Source organism: Panicum virgatum, chromosome 4K (assembly GCF_016808335.1).
Source record: "Panicum virgatum strain AP13 chromosome 4K, P.virgatum_v5, whole genome shotgun sequence".
Taxonomy (NCBI): domain Eukaryota; kingdom Viridiplantae; phylum Streptophyta; class Magnoliopsida; order Poales; family Poaceae; genus Panicum; species Panicum virgatum.
Window position 1 is genome coordinate 45,641,738 of NC_053139.1, and position 20,963 is coordinate 45,662,700.

At 49.3% G+C, this 20,963-nt stretch overlaps 5 protein-coding genes across 8 annotated transcripts; 2 read left to right on the forward strand and 3 right to left on the reverse strand.

Moving 5' to 3' along the window:
- Window positions 1-983: 983 nt before the first annotated feature.
- On the reverse strand, window positions 984-3,725 carry LOC120704369 (probable inactive purple acid phosphatase 28). Of its 2 annotated transcripts, XM_039988727.1 has the most exons (5): window positions 3,490-3,725; window positions 3,231-3,381; window positions 2,167-2,268; window positions 1,877-1,970; window positions 984-1,639 (listed from the first exon to the last, which is right to left on the reverse strand). In XM_039988727.1, exons 1-5 carry the CDS (start codon window positions 3,667-3,669, stop codon window positions 1,615-1,617), a joined length of 552 nt encoding a protein of 183 aa, XP_039844661.1. In that variant the 5' UTR covers window positions 3,670-3,725; the 3' UTR covers window positions 984-1,614. The 2 variants fall into 2 exon arrangements, with proteins under 2 accessions (XP_039844661.1, XP_039844660.1); XM_039988726.1 differs by having other exon boundaries at window positions 1,000-1,639; window positions 1,877-2,268; window positions 3,490-3,701.
- Window positions 3,726-5,534: 1,809 nt separating this feature from the next.
- Window positions 5,535-7,603, forward strand: LOC120704370 (disease resistance protein RGA2-like). Its single transcript, XM_039988728.1, has one exon. It carries the CDS (start codon window positions 5,860-5,862, stop codon window positions 7,399-7,401), a length of 1,542 nt encoding a protein of 513 aa, XP_039844662.1. The 5' UTR covers window positions 5,535-5,859; the 3' UTR covers window positions 7,402-7,603.
- Window positions 7,604-12,976: 5,373 nt separating this feature from the next.
- Window positions 12,977-16,975, forward strand: LOC120704373 (mitogen-activated protein kinase 4-like). Of its 3 annotated transcripts, XM_039988733.1 has the most exons (4): window positions 12,977-13,072; window positions 13,177-13,257; window positions 14,003-14,428; window positions 15,990-16,975. In XM_039988733.1, exons 3-4 carry the CDS (start codon window positions 14,006-14,008, stop codon window positions 16,674-16,676), a joined length of 1,110 nt encoding a protein of 369 aa, XP_039844667.1. In that variant the 5' UTR covers window positions 12,977-13,072; window positions 13,177-13,257; window positions 14,003-14,005; the 3' UTR covers window positions 16,677-16,975. The 3 variants fall into 3 exon arrangements, with proteins under 3 accessions (XP_039844667.1, XP_039844668.1, XP_039844665.1); XM_039988734.1 differs by lacking the exon at window positions 12,977-13,072 and having other exon boundaries at window positions 13,116-13,257; XM_039988731.1 differs by lacking the exons at window positions 12,977-13,072; window positions 13,177-13,257 and adding an exon at window positions 13,520-13,561.
- Window positions 16,976-17,195: 220 nt separating this feature from the next.
- On the reverse strand, window positions 17,196-18,589 carry LOC120704374 (macrophage migration inhibitory factor homolog). Its single transcript, XM_039988735.1, has 3 exons — window positions 18,359-18,589; window positions 18,004-18,204; window positions 17,196-17,489 (listed from the first exon to the last, which is right to left on the reverse strand). The coding sequence occupies exons 1-3, from the start codon at window positions 18,467-18,469 to the stop codon at window positions 17,454-17,456; spliced, it is 348 nt and encodes a 115-aa protein (XP_039844669.1). The 5' UTR covers window positions 18,470-18,589; the 3' UTR covers window positions 17,196-17,453.
- Window positions 18,590-18,909: 320 nt separating this feature from the next.
- On the reverse strand, window positions 18,910-20,577 carry LOC120704371 (putative F-box protein At4g22180). The gene has a single exon (XM_039988729.1). The coding sequence runs from the start codon at window positions 20,401-20,403 to the stop codon at window positions 18,988-18,990; it is 1,416 nt and encodes a 471-aa protein (XP_039844663.1). The 5' UTR covers window positions 20,404-20,577; the 3' UTR covers window positions 18,910-18,987.
- Between the last annotated feature and the right edge of the window lie 386 nt (window positions 20,578-20,963).

The window sequence follows — 20,963 nt, forward strand, 5'->3', positions numbered from 1 at the left end:
GGACGGGCCCGGGGCCGTTGTCGGGTGAACAGGGTTCCGGACCGCAGGGGTCCGGCTGTTTGGTCGTAGTCAAGGATAACCACAAGGCTCTTGCCTAGACACCGTAAGAGGGGGTACCCCAGTTCTGGGGTACCGACAGTTATACTATGTAATTAGTTATTTTTTCAACTGCATTTAATGCTCTATGCATATGTCCAAAGATTTGATGTGACAGATACTTAAAAAAATTTGAAAACTAAACAGGATCTTAGTACTATAGCACTTTCGTTATTATTTGGCAATTAATATCCAGTCATGGACTAATTAAGCTTCAAAGATTTGTCTCGTCACTTACAGTTAAACTGTGTAATTAGTTATTTTTTTCAACTGCATTTAATGTTCCATGCATATATCCAAAGATTCGATGTGATAGTTACTGTAAAAAAAATTTGGGGAACTAAACATGGCAGTTTGGGATTGGAACTGTAAGGAAACAGAAATTGAATATCTGAATTCGTTTTCATGTGTATCCGAACCGTTTCCATTCACGGGAATAGAATGGAATAGAAACCGGAAGGAAATAGGAAGATGGATATCCGAATCTGTTTCCACGCGTATTCCATCCGTTTCTATCCTTAGATTTAGTGTACAGCCCTTCATGTCTTCTCGTAAAGAAAAACTTCCAACAAGTTCACGGTAAAGCTCAAGCTATTTTCATTAGGGTATGCAGCATATTCATATTTTTAGTTATACGGTCACTTAGCATAACTTTTGTCTTCAAACCCAAAAAAATGTGTATTATTTTTTGAAGAAAAAATGAATGATATTGTTACTTGATGGAAGAAAAATTAAATACATCTCCACTAGTTAAACAAAATAAACAAGCAAAACCACACTTCAAAATTCTCTGCTCGGCAATAAATACTAGAAGGAAGGCTGAACTGCTTGCAAATAAAGAAGAACAAAATTTAAACGGTTGCTAGAGCAAGGGCAAAAAGTTGTAAGCTTCACAAGAACGTCGAAGATAATTTCAATTTCAACAATCTGAATCAGGGTATTAGCATATCAATGTTGACACCAAATGTGAAAACTAACTTCCCAGATTCAATCAACTAACCTACAAAATTGGAGTACCGTACTTGGTTACAAATATTGTACAGCGTGGCATATAAAATACTGATGACGCATAGAAAAGTAAATCTTATGCTCCTGGTCTTGACAAGATATTGTGGTCAGAATCACCTGTACTGCGCCTCCAGAGAACCTGCTCATCAATTTTGGAAAGCTTTTCATCATCTAGCAGCTTCCAAGTCTGGATTGACTCGAGTTCCATCCACGATCTCTGTCCTTTCTTGAGTTCACTATAAATTATCCGAGCTCTCCTTGGCCAATGGGGTCTTCCATAGGCATGATAACCAAAGCCACCGCCATAACAGAACCCTATCCCATTGAGGTTACCACAAAAATCGTTAAGATGATCATGACCAAGCAAGACGGCTTTTACATCTCCCATAGAGACGAGGGTACCAAGGACACCGGAATTTACAGATGAGCAAGCCACTCCCTCCTGATACTGACCCTTGAAGCCTGAATACCAGAGTCCTCGGACCTCTGGAATTGGGATGTGGAAGAACGCTAATGCGGGAGCAAGTAAAGTTTTCTGTCAAATAAAGGTAGAAATATAAGTTACTACTTAGAAGCACAAAATCTGAAATGCAGTGTTGGTTACTGCAAGATAATGCCAACAAACAAAGAAGTCGATGATCTGATCTCTAAACACAAGTGGCCACCTGTGCGTTTTGCGAATAGGAGAAGAGTCAATCAGATACACTAATGTGCACAAAGAACAATGAAGCTTCAATGTTGTGATTTGGTTATCAATCATAATCAGAAGTACCTGAAGCTCCAGTGAAGTAGTACGAAGCCAGGCGAGTTGAGATTCTTTGATCCATCCATATGTTTTAACTCCATTGACCACTTCACGATCCCCACTATCCAGGAAATAAAGGTTAAGCAGGCTAGTATTGACCAACTCGGACCCAAAAGGCCCATGAATGCCAATATGATAATTGCCAAACCCATGTACCAAAAACCCAGGTGGGTTTACTTGAGATACTGAGTAATCCATCAGAGACATGAACATCATCAACTCCTCTCGGGTCATTGTTGACTCTTGGTCGTGATTACCTAAAATGGCAGCCCATGGTACCTTGTATTCCATGGCAGGGCTGATTGCTCTTAGTAGTGACTCTGCTGCATCAGTTGCACTGCCCCCAAATATGTTGTCCCCTGTTCCAATTTGAAATAATGGAAGCATCAGCTGTAAACAAGAGTGGCTCCTTTTTCCCCATAAGGAAGAAAATGGAAAGCAAATACATAGTATATGAGCTCAAAGAGGTAACACGTTCACTACTTTACCAGAATAAAGTGCTGCCAGACCTCACAAGGAGCGAGCTAAGGTAGCAGTCATACTTGGTTGATAGAGCTATGCCAACAATTTTCTCAGTATGTAATAGAGTTTATGGACAGTGATTACAATCTAAATTTCCTGCCTCAATAGGACAGAACAACAGCTTTCAGTTTTGAAAACCCTTAAGCAGCAAACAGAAAATCAATAAAATCGCAAGAAATTGCACTCCATAGCAGCTGAACACTGGTGAGCTACATGTAAACGTGCAACAAACAGCTTGCACTGCGTAACTAAAACATCCAAGCATCACACTGAATGTGTCTAGAAACCCAACGAACAAATGCCACCGAACTACCTTCTGGAGTGCTAGCTGATTGTTACATACTGCTGCTGCTACTACTATATATGGGCAGTACCAATGGCCATGACTGCATCTACATGAGATTGGGTGGAAGCGGAACATATCCTGCTTGCAATCTCGCCCACGGGAGCAAGCTCACAATTTGACCAACTGAGCTCCAGGACCACCAAATCGAGTTTCGCTGTGCGGAGCTGAGCTCGACAGCCACCAAATCGAGCTCCTCCGCGCGTAATCGAGCTCGGCGACGGCCAACGGGGGCTCCTCCGATCCTCTCACGAGGTCAGGGCACTGCTCAAACCGAATTCCCCCGCCTCGCCTGCAATTCTACTGTGCGCAACCTGGCGAGGACGCGAGGTGAGCTACTGAGCTGAGCGCGGCGAGGCTAGCTCAGCTGCTCAGCCAAGGCTGCTAGCTTTGGAGCACAACTGCTGGAGCTCTGAGGAGGAGCAGCAGCAGGAGGAGGAGGAGACAGAGCCGCACCTGTGAAGGCGATGAGGTCGGGCCTCTCCGCCTCAATGACCCGGCGCAAGAACCTCGTGGTGTTGAGGTCGGAGCAGCGCGCGCCGCCAGCGTCCGGCGCCACGTCCCGGCAGCGCGTGGCGGCGCCGTTCCCGAAGTGCATGTCCGCCACCTAGCAGCAGCAGCAGCAGCAGCCGAGAGCGAGCGAGATCGATCAGCAACCAACCGGGACGGGGGAGCGGAGAGTAAGGGCCTGAGCTGAGCTGAGCGAGCGAGTCACCTGGAGGATCTTGAAGGCGCCGTCATGGCGGAAGCGGAGGGGGAGCGGCGCGGCCGCCTTGACGCGGGGCGCGGCGGCGTCGGGGTCCGGGTCCAGCACGGTGGCGAGGCGGAGGAGGAGCAGGGCAAGCAGGCAGGGCGGCAGGAGGGCGACCAGCGCTGTCAGGTGGGACGCGGCCATCGATCCCACCGCAGGGCCGGCCACCCCTGTTGCGGAAGAGTCAAAACCAGCTCCAGCCTCCTCGCCCGATGGAGTCCCACGCTGTGTTTAGCTCTTCCGAATTTTCTATCACATCGAAATATTAAATATAACAAATAACTCCTACATAAAGTACTAAATATATATAAATAAAAAAATTAATTGCATGATTTTGATGTACATTGCGAGACGAATCTTTTGAGTCTAGTTAGACTATGATAAGACAATATTTATCACATACAAATGAAAAGTACTATAGTGATTTTCACAAACACTTTTCATGTACTTTTTACAACTAAACACAGCCCCAACCAAACTGAATCTCAGGTAGCACGAACCATTCGCTGCAAGCAAGGCAAGAAGCAACCCACCATCTAACTACCTGACCGCCGCCTGTCGCGTGCCGTTTGTTATTACAGCGTGGACGAAACGAGGTCGTTGAGATGCACAGTCGCAGACAGGTGGGTCCCGAAACTGCAGACTCAGCTGCGGGCAGCTCGAACCTCTGATCGGTTTGTTCAGGTTTCAGGCTTGGATGGAGTGGCATGGCTCTTCAGGTTCCAGCATGCTTCCCCTGCCCTTCAGTTGCAAACTCCAGTGGCGCAACGACGGCTGCCATTGCCAGCCGATCAGGACTACCGAGACCTGAAATGCTGTTTTCCAACGTCGAATTGATTAGATTTCGCCGTCACTGAGTCAAGTTCTTGATGGTTTGCAGTCTGCATCTTTTTTCTTTCCAAACGCGCCGAAAGGGGAAAAGCCATGGTCAGGTTCTTGATGGTTTGCAGTTGCATACTACAGCTGAGGCAACCAGAGGAAGCGGTCCATCCACACACGCAGAAAGTACAAATGCTCGGTGCCTTGATACGGTCGCCGGCTACTGCTCCTGAAGTACGTATACGTCTGCCTTCAGCATACGGCAGTTCGGGACAAAGAGATAGAGACCGGCACTGGGAGAACAATACCGTGCCATCTCGATCAGAGATTCAGAAGCAGCTTCAGCTGCTCGCTACCTAGCTACTATACTTGGAAGCGTGCGTGTTATCTTCCACCGTTTTAGAGATCAAATCTCCAAGCATGGAATTCACCAGGGAGGTCGTTGTTTGTTCTTAATATTTGTTATATGAAAATGTTGACCTAAATTAATTTCTCGATGGAAACATTATGAAACGATGCAATATAGTGGCTCCATTTTTAGTTTAAATTTTTTTGTGATGATAGACGTGACCACACAACTTTAGAAGTATTTTTTCTAATGACATAATAATTGATTAATTTTAAGAATGCATTGATGTACTTTTTGGCGATTTTCTACAATGACAAATGAACTAGAAATATTTTAGACCTATTGCAGTCTATGTTGATTTTTTTAGAATTAATAATTAAATGTTTTGACTATTTGATGATTTCTTGGATTTAGCTTTTTTTTTAGTGTGATGTCCGTGTAAAGGAGGGAAACATAAATGAGAAGAATGGTCATTTGTATCCCCCCAAAATGAAGGGAAAAAAAAGACTATGTTCCAAATCATGCTTGTAGGAAGGCAACAAAAAAGTTTTATTTTATATACTTCAAGGACACATAATTTTCTATTTTTCACCAACACAAATTCCCCCCATATATGCTCTTGGTTATTGTTGTTGCATATAGCAGAGGCAACTAGGAGAGCATTCGTGGCCTGAAAAGAAAATGCCTGACCACTCGGTGCTCAATCCTTCACCAGTGGCTGTTCTGCCAATAATAATGACTGATAGCTTTTGCTAATATATGGTCGTGGATTGGTGACTTTGTGCTCCGAAGTCACGCCCGTTCGCGTAAGCAAACTAGCAAAGTCCCCACGGTTGATTTTGCAGGCATAATCAGCCAACACACATCATTACTGATCCCCGCGTCTTCTTGTTCTTCTTCTTCTACCTGCTATCGACGTCCCTTCAACGTACGAGACACGGGCCGGCACAAGTCAAGGTCGTATCTGCAGGCGAGCCAGGGCACAGGCACTTGTTCTGACGTGACAAGTCTCGTCTCTTCTCGTCTCAGAAACCGGTCTTCCCCGGTCGTCGCTTCGCTACCCTCCTCCTCCTCCGACGTCTTTAAACCTAACTTCCCCCACTGATCGAGCTCAGCTCATCGTGGAGTGATCTCTGATTAATACTGGTGGCTAGCTGTTCAGTGCCATGGAGTTCACCAAGGAGGTTGTCGTTCCCGCGGCGCTGTCCGAGATCCTCGGCCGCATCTTCTCCTTCCTGTTTGACACCTTCGGCCGGCAGGCGCCCGGCGCCCGGGACGCGCACCGGCGCCGGCTGGAGCAGCTGCTGGGCAACATCGGCAGCATGGTCGAGGAGGCCGAGGGCCGCCACATCACCAACCAGCAGCTGCTCGCCCACCTCAAGGCGCTTACCGTGGGCATGTACCGCGGCCGCTTCGCGCTCGAGGTGACGGACCTCGACGACGTCAGCAACGCCGACGGCGAGGGCGCCGACGATGACGACGCTACTGATGCCGCCACCGCCGCCGCCGCCGCCGCCGTGGGCAAGCGATCGTTGTCGCTGCGCTCGTCGTTCAACAAGGCAAAGCGTTCCCGCGTCACGAGGTTGATCTTCGGCGGCGGCGGCGGCGCTGGCGACGACGACGGCGCGGAGAGGCTGGCCACCGCCGTCGAGGATCTGGAGAGCCTGACGCGCGACTACATGCGGGAGTTCATCATGCTGGTGCAGGGCTACCCCCGGAAGGTGGACCGGCCGGTGCGGACGACGCTGTACATGGACCGGTGCGTGTTCGGCCGCCACGTCGAGAAGGAGCGCGTCGTCGACTTCCTGCTGCAGCGCGCGCCGGGCGGCCGCGCGCCGTACCTGAGCGTGCTCGCCGTCGTGGGCGCGAAGAAGGTCGGAAAGACCACGCTCGTCAAGCACGCCTGCGACGACGAGCGCGTGCGCGGCCACTTCGCGCGCATCGAGTGGTTCGAGACGCCCGACGTCGTGCGCCGGGGCGGCCGGCCCGACCAGACCATGTGGGCGAGCGGCGGGCCGGAGTACCTCGCCGGCGTCCGCCGCATCCTCGGCGAGCCCCGGTTCGCGGCGGGGCGGTCGCTGCTGGTGTTCGAGGACGCCTGGCCCATCGACGAGACGGCGTGGAGCGCGCTGGCGGCCTCCCCGAGCGCGCTCGCCGACGGGAGCAAGCTCCTCCTGACGTGCCGCGACGCCGACCTCGGCCGGCTGGGCACGGCGGAGCCGGTGGTGCTCCACGCCCTGCCGCAGGAGGAGTACTGGTACTACTTCAAGGCGTTCGCGTTCGGCGGCGCCGACCCGCGGGAGCACCCGCGGATCGCGGCGGTGGCGCGGGAGATCTCCGGGCACCTGGAGCGCACGTTCCTGGACGCGCGGGTGCTGGGCACGCTGCTCCGGGCCAACTTCGACGCCCGGTTCTGGCGGCGGGTGCTCGCCGCCATCGTCCAGTGCGAGCGCCGGCCGATGCACGTCGGCGTGCTGCTGGAGCTCCTGCCCGTGAGCGGCAGGCTGCAGTCGTACGGGTACTGCCGGAGCCCGCCCAAGTTCACCGTGCAGGACGTGCTCAGCGCGCGAGCGGGCGGCGGCGGCGGCGGCGACGCGGAGGACGGCTTCACCATCCATCTTTGCAGGGAGACCCTGTACATGGATCACTGGTACAGCATCACCTTCAAGAACGATGGAGCGCCGCCGCCGCCCGTTCTGACGATCTAGCTTTGCTTAGCTGCGGCGAGTTTGTGTTCTGACACTATGCTTGTAGCCGTTGTTAGCGAGAAGCACGGAGTATTACGAGTAACGTAGCAGGAACAATAGTGGTGGATCCATAGATGCAAGGTTTCTTCCATATGAAGATCACGAACAAATTCGATGTCTTAAAGCTCAAATCTACATACAAATTCGATGTTGTGCTTTGTAATTGAACTTTCGAATTTCAATTCGATCCATGGGCAACGCGGTTGAAAACTATACAGCCGTTGCCAGGAGCCCAGGAAAAATACCGAAGCCTTTATTGGGCCGATCAAACGTGGGCCGCCACATCAAAACTTTTGTACTAACTTCTTTTTTTCAAGGAGAAACCTCTGTTTTAAATTGAAAGCAATAACAGGGCACAACGCAAAGCGTTTAAAACGAACGGCAAAGCGTTTTTTTTGTACTAGCTTCTTCATCACATGTTAACAGTTTTTTTAAGAAAATATGTTAACAGTTTAATCCCTACGGTAACCAAACAATGGACGCTGCATGCTTGCTTCTTCATCATATGCTAGATGACTGGATAGCTCGAACTCATACCGAAATTGACCTCGCAGTTACTACCAGGTCCACTCGGTGTCTCGGTTGACTCGCCTCCCACTTCCAATAATGAGAATCCGCAACCACAAACGCCCAGCAGCAAAGAGACGCAAATAATCGAGGTCGCCCGTGTAACCTGAGCCTTCTCTATCTTATATATACTGGCTCATGATTCCTTGGTACGTGGGGTTCCGTGTAAAAAAACATCCAAATGAAAAAAAATCTATAGTTTTTTTAATGAAATATTCAAACCATACTTGACTACATTTCAACGAAATTTAAGGTGGAACAATTCTATTATGAAGCTGGAACAATTGTTCCCCTTTAGAAAGAAAAATATTCCACATTAGAAGTATCTAAATATATATATAGTAAGTGAGATTTTTATTTTGAAAATTTAATCATAAAAAGTTTAATGGCGCAATTGGAATTTCATTAGAACATTTGAGTTCAAAAATTACAAATTAATTAACTTCAATCTTTTTTACATCTTCACAGGAGGTGCGCACGTGGGCCGGCCATTCTTTCTGGGATGACTGCGCGCGCCTCCCAGTTACGTGCGTTGCCTGGAACAGCCCCCGCAAAAGATATGATGGCCCCCGGTGGGTTATTGGCGACGGGGACCTCCGCCTGATGATGGGTCGCACGAGGCTACACACCCTATAAGATGAATGAGTAAATTCCCTCTATGCTATTGTAAAATTAAGGTGATTTTTTATGTGCCATTAAAAATTAGATCATCCCTTCTATGCCATTGTTTATAATTTCTCATCCCCTACATACCATTGTTGTTAACTCTCCCTAACAGATCCGTTAAAGCTTATGGCGAAAAGACCAAAATACCCCTACATAGGATGAAGCATATTTCTTACCTTCATTCCTTCCATGTCATTAGAAACAAGAATAGTATATATTGACCTAGTTATTTTATTAGGAGATGGAGGGCAAACATAATGACCGAACAACCAATATAAAGAGATATTAAATATATAAAATTCATTACAAGCTGCCAGTGGTGTTCATACAACTAGTTTTTGATGCCCAAACATGCATCATTACAAACAACCAGTGTTGTCCATACATGCCAAAAGTAGTACATGCCTCAAACTAGTAGCAGCAACCTCACAAGGTTTAGCTCCACAAGATTCCAGCAAAATAACAGTGCATAGACTAGGTTCCACAGAAGAGGAAGCAAAATATATCACATCAACTTGCAGCCCATACACAATGAATTGCATCAACTAGACATTCAGATTTGGTAGGGAAAGATTTCTTTTGCTTCTAGTATGTGAGGCAGGGCTATCCTTGTGGGGGTTGTCTTGCTTCTAGTACCCATCGCTGGACAATCATGTGGCACTGGAACTTGATTCTTCTTCTTCTTTTTCTTTGTTGCTGCCTTCCCTTCCGTCTTTGCCTTCTTTTTTGCTTTCTTCTCTTTTGTAGGCTTCAAGATAGCTGGTGGTGGAGTGCCTTCATGTGTAGGTAGCATTGGGTACTCAATGCAAAGTTGCTCTATCTGGTTTGAGCCACTTCCAGACCTGTACATGTGTTTCATGGATGAGGACAGATTATGATTGTGATATGATCTAAATGGTATTGAATAATTAAGTGGTGCACATGTACCTGAGAGAGTGTCCAGAATCTAAGCTAGCCGAGGCACTTTGGCTGTCATACAAATATATAAGATCTCAGGAATTTATGAAAATTTTCAGAAAACTAATGTACAATGTAAGTGTTCAGATTCTTACCTAGGTGGAAATCGCATTGTTTTTTGTGTCGAGCCAATAGGTACAATGCTGCTCTCACTTGATGGGGCTGCGTTGATTGGCTTGCTGCAGTAAGAGATGGAGCAGCAAGAGATGGGGTGCAAGGGATATCAAGTCCCGCTGAAATTTCTGGATGGCAGCACTCAGCGATCGGCACATCTCTAGGTTCAGTGTATGTAATGGTCATGCACACCTTCTTACTATCAACATGTTTGCTAAACATTGCAAGCAATTCCTGATCTGTTCTCACTTCTGAATATTTTTTAACATCATCATAATAAAAGACATGCACTATTTCCTGATATCCATGAGGAAATTGATCCACAATTTCTCGTACAAAGTCCTTGAAATTGCATAGATCAGAGTCCACGACTTTGCTGAATCTATAGCATGGAATATCCTTCATACATTTTCTAAAATTGGCTTTGAGATGGATATTGTCGCGGGCTTTTGGGGGTACCCACAGCCGGGTGGCGGAACGCACCCGCCTATTCCCCGAGGGGGAGTACTCGGGGAAGTGCTAAGCTATTAGGCCGATCTAGCTTCGGGGCAAGAACTCAAGAACACACGGATTTAGAGTGGTTCGGGCCGCCGGAGCGTAATACCCTACATCCACTGTGTGGTGTATTGCACTAGGAATGAATGAGTCTATCCTCTGCCCCCAAGTCTCTGTTTGGACTTGAGCCTTCCTCTAACGGGCGTCTCCCTTTTATAGAGTAAGGAGGACGCGTATACAGGCGTCGGACCCCGACAGGTGGGCCCAACAAGGATGTATATTTTACTAGACAGTAGTGGTGCTACAGTGATGGAGAATCTCTTGCCGGATACACTTCATCGTCCTGTAGACTCTCTGGCCGAGGGGGGTCTTCTCCTGTCTCATCGGCGAGGCGCCCGTTGAGGCAGTATAGGTTGCGGCGTAGACTGTTGGGTCTACCGTGTAGGCATTATGATACTTCGTCGCCGAGTTGTCGTGTCTAACTGGTGTAGCAGACTGACGTGCGTGGCGTGAGTGGCGCCAGCGGCTGTACAGTGTACCTTGGTAACGCGCGGTCAACAGTACAGCCTGGCGAAAGTCTCCTCGGGCTCTGCTATGGCAGAGCGCTCTTAACGCCTCCCGCATTGAATGTGGTAGGTGGCCAAGTCTTCCCGAGGAAGCTTGGCAGCGGCGCGCGTATCCGCGTCTGCGGACACGCGGCGGCTCCGGACCCCTAGGCGGGGTGTCTGTTCCCTCCCTGCCGAGGGGTCCGGATAGTATGTGGGTTCCGGGACCCCGTGGGAGGTCCGGGGCCCCCGGCTGTTTTGTCTGAGTGCTTCCTTCTCCGGGACACGTGGTGACACCGGACCCGACCCCCGAGCGGGATGCGGGTCCGAGACCGTTGGTCCGGTGAGATGGAGTCGGACCCCAGGGGTCCGGTTGCTCAGCTCCTTTGGGCGTAGTTACGGATAATTACGAGTCTTGACACAGCAAGAGGGGGTACCCTAGTCCAGAGGTACCGACAGATATCTAGCAGAAAACTGGTCTTAGGGTCCATCCTGTTAATGAAGGACCATCAAAACTAATCATTTCTGGTTTCAATTCACACAATTAGGGGATGAAATTGGATAACAAAGTAAAGAACTCACCCTTCAGGAAGCCAATCGGAGTGGTTTCCTTGTGTTCCCATCGTGGCTGGTCAGTGCATGCGCCTGCGCGAGGGCGGCGCACGCGCCGCTCGCTCCCGTCACCCAGCGCCCGCGAGGCACGCGCCCCAGCGCTGCGCGCCCGCCCGCCCAGCTCCCGCAGGTGCCGCCCAGCGCTCGCGCCCGCACGATGGGGCACGCGGGGCCCTCGCGAGGGAGGAACGGCGCGCCCGCCCCACTCCCGCAGCCGGCCGCTGCAGATGCCGCCCAGCGCTTGCGCCCGCGCGAGGGGGCACGCAGGGCCCGCGCGAGGGAGGGAACTGCGCGCCGCAGGGACCGCGCGAGGGAGGTGCGTCTGCTTCCCCTCCGGCACTGGCGCGCCCTCGCCCAGCATGAGCTAGGGTTCGGCGGCAGGGGGATCCAAGCGGGATTGGCGTCGGGGATGGGAGGGGGGTGGGCTCTCGGGGGATAAGGTAACGGAGGGGTATTTTTGTCTTTTCGTCATAAGCTTTAACGAATCTGTTAAGGAGAGTTAACAGCAATGGCATGGAGAGGATGAAAAATTATAAACGATGGCAAAGAAGGAATGAGCTAATTTTCAAAGACACATAAGGGATCACCTCAATTTTACAATGTCATAGAGGGAATTTTACAATGCCTATAAGATTCAGCGAATCCAGTAGCCCAGCATGCTTCCGGTACGATGGCATGGTTGCCTTTTCTGTCCGATCGCGACGATGCTTCTTCCATGATCCATCCAGTCAGTCTAAGTCAGTCAGTAAGGTATCTGCGTCCCTGGATAGATAGACGATTGCTGAGCAATTAGTGCACAGTAGGCAGCGTCTACTCTCGAGATGTTGTGTTGTTCTGGGAACAAAAATGAGGCCTGTAATAACTTTGAAAAAACAAAAACAAAAATCAGGCCTGCAGGTCTGCAGTAGTTGAGTTGGGTCGGGTAGGGGTTGGGCAGGAGGCACGTGTCGCCGCGGCGGCTAGGGGGAAAAAGGAGCGGAGCCTGCGTGGAGCTGGCCGCTGCGGAAAGGAAGCAGCCGACCCGCACATGCCCCCGCGTGCTAGCCGTGCGGGCGCGGGTCCTGACTGGAAGAAGAGAACGGACGGGAACCCGGGCCGGCCTGCGCGGGCGGCGCCAGCCAGCCCCACCGCGCACGCCACGCATCGATGACGCCGACGGCGGTGGTGCCGGTGCGCGGCGCACGGGAAGGAAGGAAGCTAGGACAGCCGGCCGGCCGCCCGGTCGTCGCGGCGCGGGGGGTCAAAACTCAAAACCGGATGAGATAGATACTGGGCCGGCGAGTGGCGTGGTGGGGTGGGGACGAAAGGGAAAGGAAACACCCCGTGCCGCCGGCGGCAGCAGCGCTGGTGCGCTGCTCCGGCCCGTTGCTCGCTGACTGACAAAATAACCGCCCGCCCCCGCTGCCGCGTGTAGCCTCCGCCTCCCTCCCTCCCTCCCACTCGCATTAAAAATAGCAAGCCGCGGCCACTGCCCCCGGGCTCTCGGCTCTGGCCTCCCTCGCCCGCCTGCTCCCCCCACCCATCCGTCTGCCTGCACCTGCGCGTGCCGAGCCCTCCCCTCCCCTCCCCCCGCGCCCGCCCGCCCGCCCGCTGCCTTCCGCTCTCCGCTTCCTCCCGCCGGCCCGCGCCCCAGATCTGCGGCGGCGCCGGGCGCCCGGCCGACGCCGCGCGTGCCGGTGGGTGCTGCTGCTGCTGCTCCTCCTCCTCCTCCTCCCACGCGCGCTCTTCTGACGCATTAAGCCGCAGCTCACGCTCCCGTCTTCCTCTTCTGTGCGTGCAGTGGGGGCGGCGGATCCTGCTCGGCTGCTGCTGATGAGCGCCTAGGCGGCCGCCGCACGACCGCGCGCGCCCCGCTCTCGAGGTACGACGGGCCGCCGATTCCGTTCCTGCCTGCCTTGCCGGGGTTCGGCCGATCTGCCGCCGCCGCGCCGCGCGCTTGCTCCGGTGCTGAATTCCGCTAGCCGAGCTCGCGGCGCGGCTGATGAGGCGTTCGTGTTGCTTTCTTTGCCGGATGATCTTAGCTGCGCTTGCTCCCGCGTTCTTGTTTGGTGGCGAATCGGTTGTTCAATTGGGTTGAACCCAAGACCAAGGGATTATTCTGCTTGGGCTTCGGAATTCGCGCTCCAGCAACGTTGGAAATGGGTTGGGGGTGTCTCGATTTCATGGTAAAAAATGCTTGCTCCAACATGTGCCCCCACCCCAAGCAGAAACTGAACTAGATACGTTACAAGCTACTGCTGCTTTGGTTTTCGTTTTGAGGTATTCTATGGGGGCTGAGGAGGTGTGGTGCGGGATCGAATTCCAAGCTTGCCTTTGGGCTGGGAAATTTGCCTGACGTGGTCAAATTCTTGAGTTGAAAAGTCTGACGAGTCATCTGACTTGAATAAAAAGAAAAAGCTTTGTGATAAGCCAGGGAAGTTCGTGACTGTTTCTATGCTGAATTTGGTCATGATTCGCACTATCTGTCTGAACTCTGAACTTCACTTGGTTGATCACTTGGGGTTTGCCTTATGTATAGTACGAAGTTGGTTGCTGATACTTTGTCCATTGTTTGATTTCTCATAAGTTCATCTTTCACTAGGTTACTGACTTGTGTTCCTTGCTAGAAAATGGCGATGATGGTGGATCCCCCCAATGGCACGGGAAACCAAGGGAAGCATTACTACTCCATGTGGCAAACCCTATTTGAGATTGACACCAAGTACGTGCCAATCAAGCCCATAGGCAGAGGAGCTTATGGAATAGTCTGCTCGTCTATAAATCGCGAGACCAATGAGAAAGTTGCGATAAAAAAGATAAATAATGTCTTTGACAATCGTGTGGATGCGCTAAGGACACTGCGGGAGCTGATACTCCTTCGGCACTTGAGGCACGAGAATGTTATTGCTCTGAAGGATATAATGATGCCAGTGCATAGAAGGAGCTTCAAGGATGTGTACTTGGTTTCTGAGCTCATGGACACTGATCTGCATCAAATAATTAAGTCATCTCAACCACTTTCCAATGACCACTGCCAGTATTTCCTTTTTCAGGTAAGTTTTGGATCTGATGCCAAGCCTTTCTTGTTCATTTTTTGATGATTCCAGCATAAACACAGCAATAATTTGCCACCTTGTTCATCTGCACCTTATGCTCTGCTCTATATGGGGACGCCATGGTTAGGAATCGCTGGCATATTCTATCAGCATATAAGATGCTTGTCCTTATGTGGATCAGAATAGGACTGGGATTTTTTCAGTCCTGCCATAAGCCATGCTTGTCATCCTTGGTTTACACAATCCACCTATTGTTGTGGTTGGCAACATCCTGTTTCATTAATTATTCTGTTTGACTAGTTTAGCAAAAGCAATTGGTGGTGATACAGTATTGGTTTTGTTAGTTTGATACAAGTCTTCAACCACTTCATGGATCGATGTATTTTGGCTGATATAGTGTTATTCTTGTTGGGCTCAACTTGTTAGGTTGGCACATCTGGGCAAACTTAATCTGGTCATGCGAACCTGTTACATCCTCCATTTCTCTTTCTGGTTAAGTGGGATTAGTCACGTTGGCTTTTCAGCACGAGTTTTTTTTCTTTATGGTTCTTGGAAAGGTACCAAGAGATACTTCCCAAGTTATAATTGGTGGTAGCTTTTAGTACCTCTCCAAGGATGGTAAAAAGGCACTTTCAACTCTGTTGTTACTCATTTGGTTGATTAGCTTTTCTGGGTTCAGATAAAGGCATGAGTGGGCCCATATCCATTTGAAAGCACAACTTTTGGAACATTTTTGACTTTGAGATATGGTATCCTGTTGGTTTGTTACTGCATCAGCCATACTCTTATGCAAATCATACTGATTTCCAAAGTTCTGATATTTCTTAGTAACTGCATATCATTTAAAGTTTAGACCCAAAACATTTTCTGAAAATCTCAAGTCAACATCTATTTACATTTCATGAAAACAAATCGTCTCGGGAGATCGGCTTAAGTTGGACAAGCAGCATCACTGTTCTGTCAGAAAATGATAAATGGACTATACTGCTCCAAATACGATAGATCATATGGGAAAATATAGGATAGGATCCATGCTTCAAACTGAACACCATTCTTAGGGGAGTGGTTAAAGGAAGAAATGATTTCTTAAAAATCCAAACAAGTTGTTATCTGGGACAAGGACAACGTGGACCACACATATCATGAGAGATTTGGAAATAATAATAGTTGGTGTTGGTTGGGAATGTGTTTGGCAGGCTATTGTTTCCTCCGAAGTAGCATGTTTGCTATTCAAAATGTAAACTTTAGTGTGGCTAGTGGAATTACTGCACCCAGATATTGCGTTTGCTTAGGAATTGCTTTTATTGGAAACGATTCAGTACATGAGAAATAGACTTCAACGAGCCTATAGTTTGAGCTCCTCAATGTTAAATCATTTTAAGGTAAGCTTCTTCTATAGGACCAAAGCTTACTTTTCACTATATTTTTCCAGATTTTTATGTTTGTTGCTGTGAGGTCTTCAATTTTTTTCCCTGAAGTATTGTATTGTATTTTAGTTTCTGGATTATTTTTTATCAATCAACTAATATTGAAATGCCACCTTTCTTCTTCATTGTAGTTGCTCCGAGGCCTGAAATACCTTCATTCAGCTGGGATACTCCACAGAGACCTGAAGCCAGGGAACCTCCTAGTTAATGCAAACTGTGATCTGAAGATATGTGATTTTGGACTTGCCCGCACCAACAACACTAAGGGTCAATTTATGACAGAATATGTCGTCACCCGTTGGTACAGAGCACCTGAGCTGCTGCTCTGCTGTGACAACTACGGAACATCAATAGATGTCTGGTCCGTCGGATGCATATTTGCAGAGCTACTTGGTCGCAAACCAATTTTTCCAGGAACTGAGTGCCTCAATCAGCTTAAGCTCATAGTCAATGTTCTTGGCACCATGAGTGAGGCTGACCTTGAGTTCATTGACAACCCGAAGGCCCGCAAGTACATCAAGTCCCTTCCATACACCCCAGGCATTCCCCTGACTAGCATGTACCCGCAAGCACATCCGCTTGCCATCGATCTGTTGCAGAAGATGCTAGTCTTTGATCCCTCCAAAAGAATCAGTGTCACCGAGGCTCTGGAGCACCCTTACATGTCTCCACTGTATGATCCGAGCGCAAACCCTCCTGCTCAAGTGCCCATCGATATTGACATAGATGAAAATCTTGGCGTAGACATGATCCGGGAAATGATGTGGCAGGAGATGATCCACTACCACCCCGAGGTTGTCACAGGGTTGAGCATGTGACAGGCAGCAATGAACATGTGGCAGAGATCTGCTATATTAGGATAGTCACATGTTAACCTTTTGTATGAGCTTACTGCAATTACAGCACCTATCAAGTTATCACTATATGCATCAGACTGCTGTCAGGTGACCTCTTGTGTAAATATGCGCTCAATAAGATGTGTGGAGTTTTCTTGTTTCTGTAGTACATGGACTACACTGCTGTATGAGTGTGTCTGTATGTGAAGCGGAACTTGGTATTTAAGACTTTGTAATTTTAGACTCTGATCTGCTGTATGGAAATCTGAAGGCCTTGGTTCTATTTGGTTTGTGAGGTGTGCATGAGTACAATTTCCTGATATATTTTTTCACGTTTTTAGGGCGCTAGAATTACATTTTTGGTATTAGTTGCCTGTCTCCTTTCGATTGGCTCTATGGTGATGTAAGCTGTGAAATTAAGTCCCTTTTGTTTGGGTGAAGTTTTTTTAATTGATAAGGCAAAGTTAGTTTGAAGCTCAAATGCTAGAAAGAGTTCATCGATTCTACTGAAGAACAAAGTATCATGAAATGAGGAATGAGGTGCATGGTGGCATGCTGGGCTGCATTCTTCAGTTGAAATAAAGCATATAATTTAGTGCTGTCTCACACATGAGCAGAATATCCATTGGAGGTGTAGGAGATACAAATGAAGCACTTGACCATCCCCGTTTATTGACGAAGAACTGATGGTGGTATGTGTGGGCAGGTTGAGGTGGTTGCTTGGGACGCAGCTATCACCATTCTCTGATGGGGTTTTCTTTAGAATGTCGATCCGTTGAAGCCGAAGTTGAATCTCTGCAGCATATATGAATTTAGGGTTTAGTAATACAGATCATACCACGAACGGTATCCATGGACACCGCATGATTTACATAGAAATTAAGACATGCAGTGGAAGCAAAAATTAATATAAGGTGACAAACAATGGTGAGCACTAGATGCTGCATTTTGATGGTGTAGCATGAACGAAGCAGAAAGATTACGTTCTGGAAACTGAATGCCTAAGGAAACTTGGCCGAAGCTTTTTTTTCTTCTTCCTGACACGAGGCTCACCCCATTTCCATTACCAAAGAACGGAAATATGGACGAAGACTAATGGATGGAGCACAGAACTTATTTTATTTCTTCAGACATACGGTTTTCCTTCCACTTGATTATCTATGTCAGGCTCAGGGATAATCTCAGAGAGGCATTTTCAACTCTGAGACACACCATCGAGTATCATAGACAAATTCAAACGGTTGGAAAGGGGAGCGAGCGAAAACAGCTGATCTGAGCTGAAGCCCATGATTGTTTGGGGGTGTCGTACCTGCACGTCATCGAATTTGATGTAGAATCTGGACCTGCTGACCGAGAGCTTGGTCTCGAGGATCTCGGCCACGGCCGCGCTCAGCTTCCCGTTGACGCCGGGGCCGATCCCGCCGATGGAGACGAGCTCACCGTACGCCGCCGGTTCCTCGCTCGCCGCGAACGACATGGGCACCGACCCGTTTATCGACACCATGACGTACTGCAGCGCAGGTGAGAAAAAAAAAATGAACAATCGAACCCTGGGTCCATCGGTAGCAGCTGTCTCAGAAGCGTCTTCAGAGGCCGGAGCTAAGCAAGACGCCGCGCAAGCGCGAGCTGAGGAGGCATTGCGTCGAACGGGGAGGGCGCATTACGGATTCGGGCTTGCCGATGATCCTGGCGACTGCCTTGGAGCAATCCTTGAGGATGTCGGCGGCGACGACGGCGTCCACCGGCACGTTGGTGCTCAGGATCAGCGTCGGCATCCTGCTGGCGCTTGCTCCGTGCTCGGCCTCGGCTCTCCCCTCCCCCTGCGCCTGCGCTGCTGGTTCGCTCGTGGATAGGAGAAGAGGGGAGCGGGTGGAGGACGAGGGCTACAGAATCGCCGAGAGGGGGAGCCCACGCGTACGGACGGGCGGAGGAGAGGATGGTTGGGCGGCCCATAGGATGGCTACGGACTGGGCCGTAACTTCAGGGACGCTGCCAAGGTGGACTTGAGCGGCCCATAGCACAGTAACAGTTTTTTTTTATATAAGATAGCACAGGTTTCCAACTACCATAACCTAGGCATCATCAAATGAAATAATCCATTGCAAATCGAAATTAACACATCCATGCATTGTCACAGATACTTGTAATAACTAACTTATCCATTTACATCTCAATCACATTATAAAATCTTATCATGTACATTTGAATGCAAGATTAGTGCTTGAACGGAGAAGGAAGAAGACATCTCACATACCCTTGCAGTGCTAACAAAATTCAGGGTTCAAAATACCCACTAACAGTATACAATCACATAAACCATGAAAAAAGAAAAAAGAGAAAACAATAGAAACACAAAGGCGACACTCCATCCACGCTGAAAAACAAGGGTCCAGCAGCTGGCAGGAGGGGTTTCAGCCACATCTGTCCCTTCGGCTGATTTCTCCCCAGCTGAATTCATCTTTCTTGGATTTGGTGTTATCCACATAGGGCTTGGCCAGTTGGACCAAATCTGAGGGGATGTAATCTTCTCTTTGCTGTTATCACATAAGCTGAGAACTCCAATATCACGAGTCATATTCTTACGCACCGTAATATACTCGTCAGTGTCAGTGAAATAGATATGATTTGCCTTCAGTTGAGGGTGTTCTTGCGCGTTCAAGCAAACTGTTTGACTCTGCCCAATAAACAGCACATTCTCACCCAAACTACTTGTTTCCACAAGCTTATTTGCTGCCAAGTCCACTCTATACAATTTGAAGGGAATGCAGTAGTGTCTATGAGGTTCATAATCAGAGGACCACTCAGGTTCCGAGAAATCATCATCTTCCTCTAGAGCGTCAGTTTCTGAATCTTCCGAAACAGATTCATTCTCCGGTATACTATCAATATCAGACCAAACCTGTAGCAGATCACCACATGGTGTTTGAACAATGTACACCCTCTGAAAGGAGTAGTCCCTCATTTTCCCCAATACAACCTTTTGCTTTACTGTGGGCCCACTGAAATCAAACACATGGATTGCTCCCTTGGTAGTCACCGCGTACATCAGGCCATCCTTAAAGACACAATCTGCAAAGAAATGATGTGGTGGCAACGGAGTCCAGCAATCATCTCCGTTCCTCGCAAACGAAAGCCGGAAGCGTGTGTTGTGGATGGCAGCAACGATGTAGTCTCCGGTGGAAGGATCGGACGACAGGAACACCTTGTGGAAAAATCTATCCCTCAGCTTGTGAAGGCCATAGGTCCAGGGTCCACATGACCCAGGCAAAGCGCAGTATGAAGAGTACTCCTTCACGGCGCCATTCTCGTCGTAGACTGGTGTAACATACTCAAAGGTAGTGACCGAAGGCAGGGCGATCTGGTCACCTGTGATGGGGTTGAGGAGGTGAAGCTCGGACCGCTCGTCAGCGGCGATGATCCAACCATAGGCTGAGCCAAGAAAATGCATGCGACGGATCGGAGGGTCCGGGAGAGCAAGTGTGTATGACTTCTTCTCCGCGAGGCTGTAGAGACACCCGGCACTCTCACCGCGGGACTTGGCGGTGTACAGGAGGCACGGCGTCTGTGGCTGCTTCCAGCGCCCGAGATTGCAGAGGCTGGTGTAGGCGCCGTGCCAGGCCGAGCAGACGGATCCCGCGCGGACGAGGTCAGGGACATCGAGGGCCGCGAAGACCTGCATCAGGATGTCCTCCGGCACCTCCGACGCCATTGCTGCTTCTTGGCAAGACGAATCGACGGAGCTGGGATTCCTGGATGGTGGGTGAACATATATAGTAGTCAGCAAGCAGCCCCGTATCAGAGTCGGATATGGATGTACCGAGTCCGATTCGACCTGTGTTATAATTGGCGTTAATTACCTGAGCCGCTCTTGCTCGAGTAGGGGATATTTCCAGCTCCTTCAGGATGCCCAGCGCTGATCTCGCCCTCGGTTCTACTACAGATAGCGGCAAACCAAGAAAGTTCAGTTGCTGCAGTTCGTACAAGAAAAAAGAATTTGAGTTCAATGCTTATCTGAAATTCTAAATCCTGGTATTTTTGTTGGGAATTAGTGAACAACACAGGGTTCATCGGTCTCTCAAATAATTAATCGATTCAATTAACTGTACCATGAGCTGTTCAACGCTGCATCGCAGATTTCGCAAGCCATCGATTCAATTAACTGTACCATGAGCTGTTCAACGCTGCATCGCAGATTTCGCAAGCCGGTTCAGGCCTGACGCAGGTTCCAGGAGCTTGTTGTACCGAAACTGAACGCGCGGAAGCAAATCC

What these genes read in the sequence shown, in the direction of transcription:
- LOC120704369 (XM_039988726.1), bottom strand. Translation starts at nt 3,669, where the DNA reads ATGGCCGCGTCCCACCTGACAGCGCTGGTCGCCCTCCTGCCGCCCTGC. An exon ending in GCGCCTTCAAGATCCTCCAG is followed by an intron (nt 3,382 to 3,489) that starts GTGACTCGCTCG and finishes TGCTGCTGCTAG; the next exon opens with GTGGCGGACATGCACTTCGG. An exon ending in CGACCTCATCGCCTTCACAG is followed by an intron (nt 2,269 to 3,230) that starts GTGCGGCTCTGT and finishes AAATTGGAACAG; the next exon opens with GGGACAACATATTTGGGGGC.
- LOC120704370 (XM_039988728.1), top strand. Translation starts at nt 5,860, where the DNA reads ATGGAGTTCACCAAGGAGGTTGTCGTTCCCGCGGCGCTGTCCGAGATC.
- LOC120704373 (XM_039988731.1), top strand. Translation starts at nt 13,535, where the DNA reads ATGGGTTGGGGGTGTCTCGATTTCATG. An exon ending in GGGGGTGTCTCGATTTCATG is followed by an intron (nt 13,562 to 14,002) that starts GTAAAAAATGCT and finishes GTTCCTTGCTAG; the next exon opens with AAAATGGCGATGATGGTGGA. An exon ending in GCCAGTATTTCCTTTTTCAG is followed by an intron (nt 14,429 to 15,989) that starts GTAAGTTTTGGA and finishes TCTTCATTGTAG; the next exon opens with TTGCTCCGAGGCCTGAAATA.
- LOC120704374 (XM_039988735.1), bottom strand. Translation starts at nt 18,469, where the DNA reads ATGCCGACGCTGATCCTGAGCACCAACGTGCCGGTGGACGCCGTCGTC. An exon ending in TCATCGGCAAGCCCGAATCC is followed by an intron (nt 18,205 to 18,358) that starts GTAATGCGCCCT and finishes CCTGCGCTGCAG; the next exon opens with TACGTCATGGTGTCGATAAA. An exon ending in TCAAATTCGATGACGTGCAG is followed by an intron (nt 17,490 to 18,003) that starts GTACGACACCCC and finishes TATATGCTGCAG; the next exon opens with AGATTCAACTTCGGCTTCAA.
- LOC120704371 (XM_039988729.1), bottom strand. Translation starts at nt 20,403, where the DNA reads ATGGCGTCGGAGGTGCCGGAGGACATCCTGATGCAGGTCTTCGCGGCC.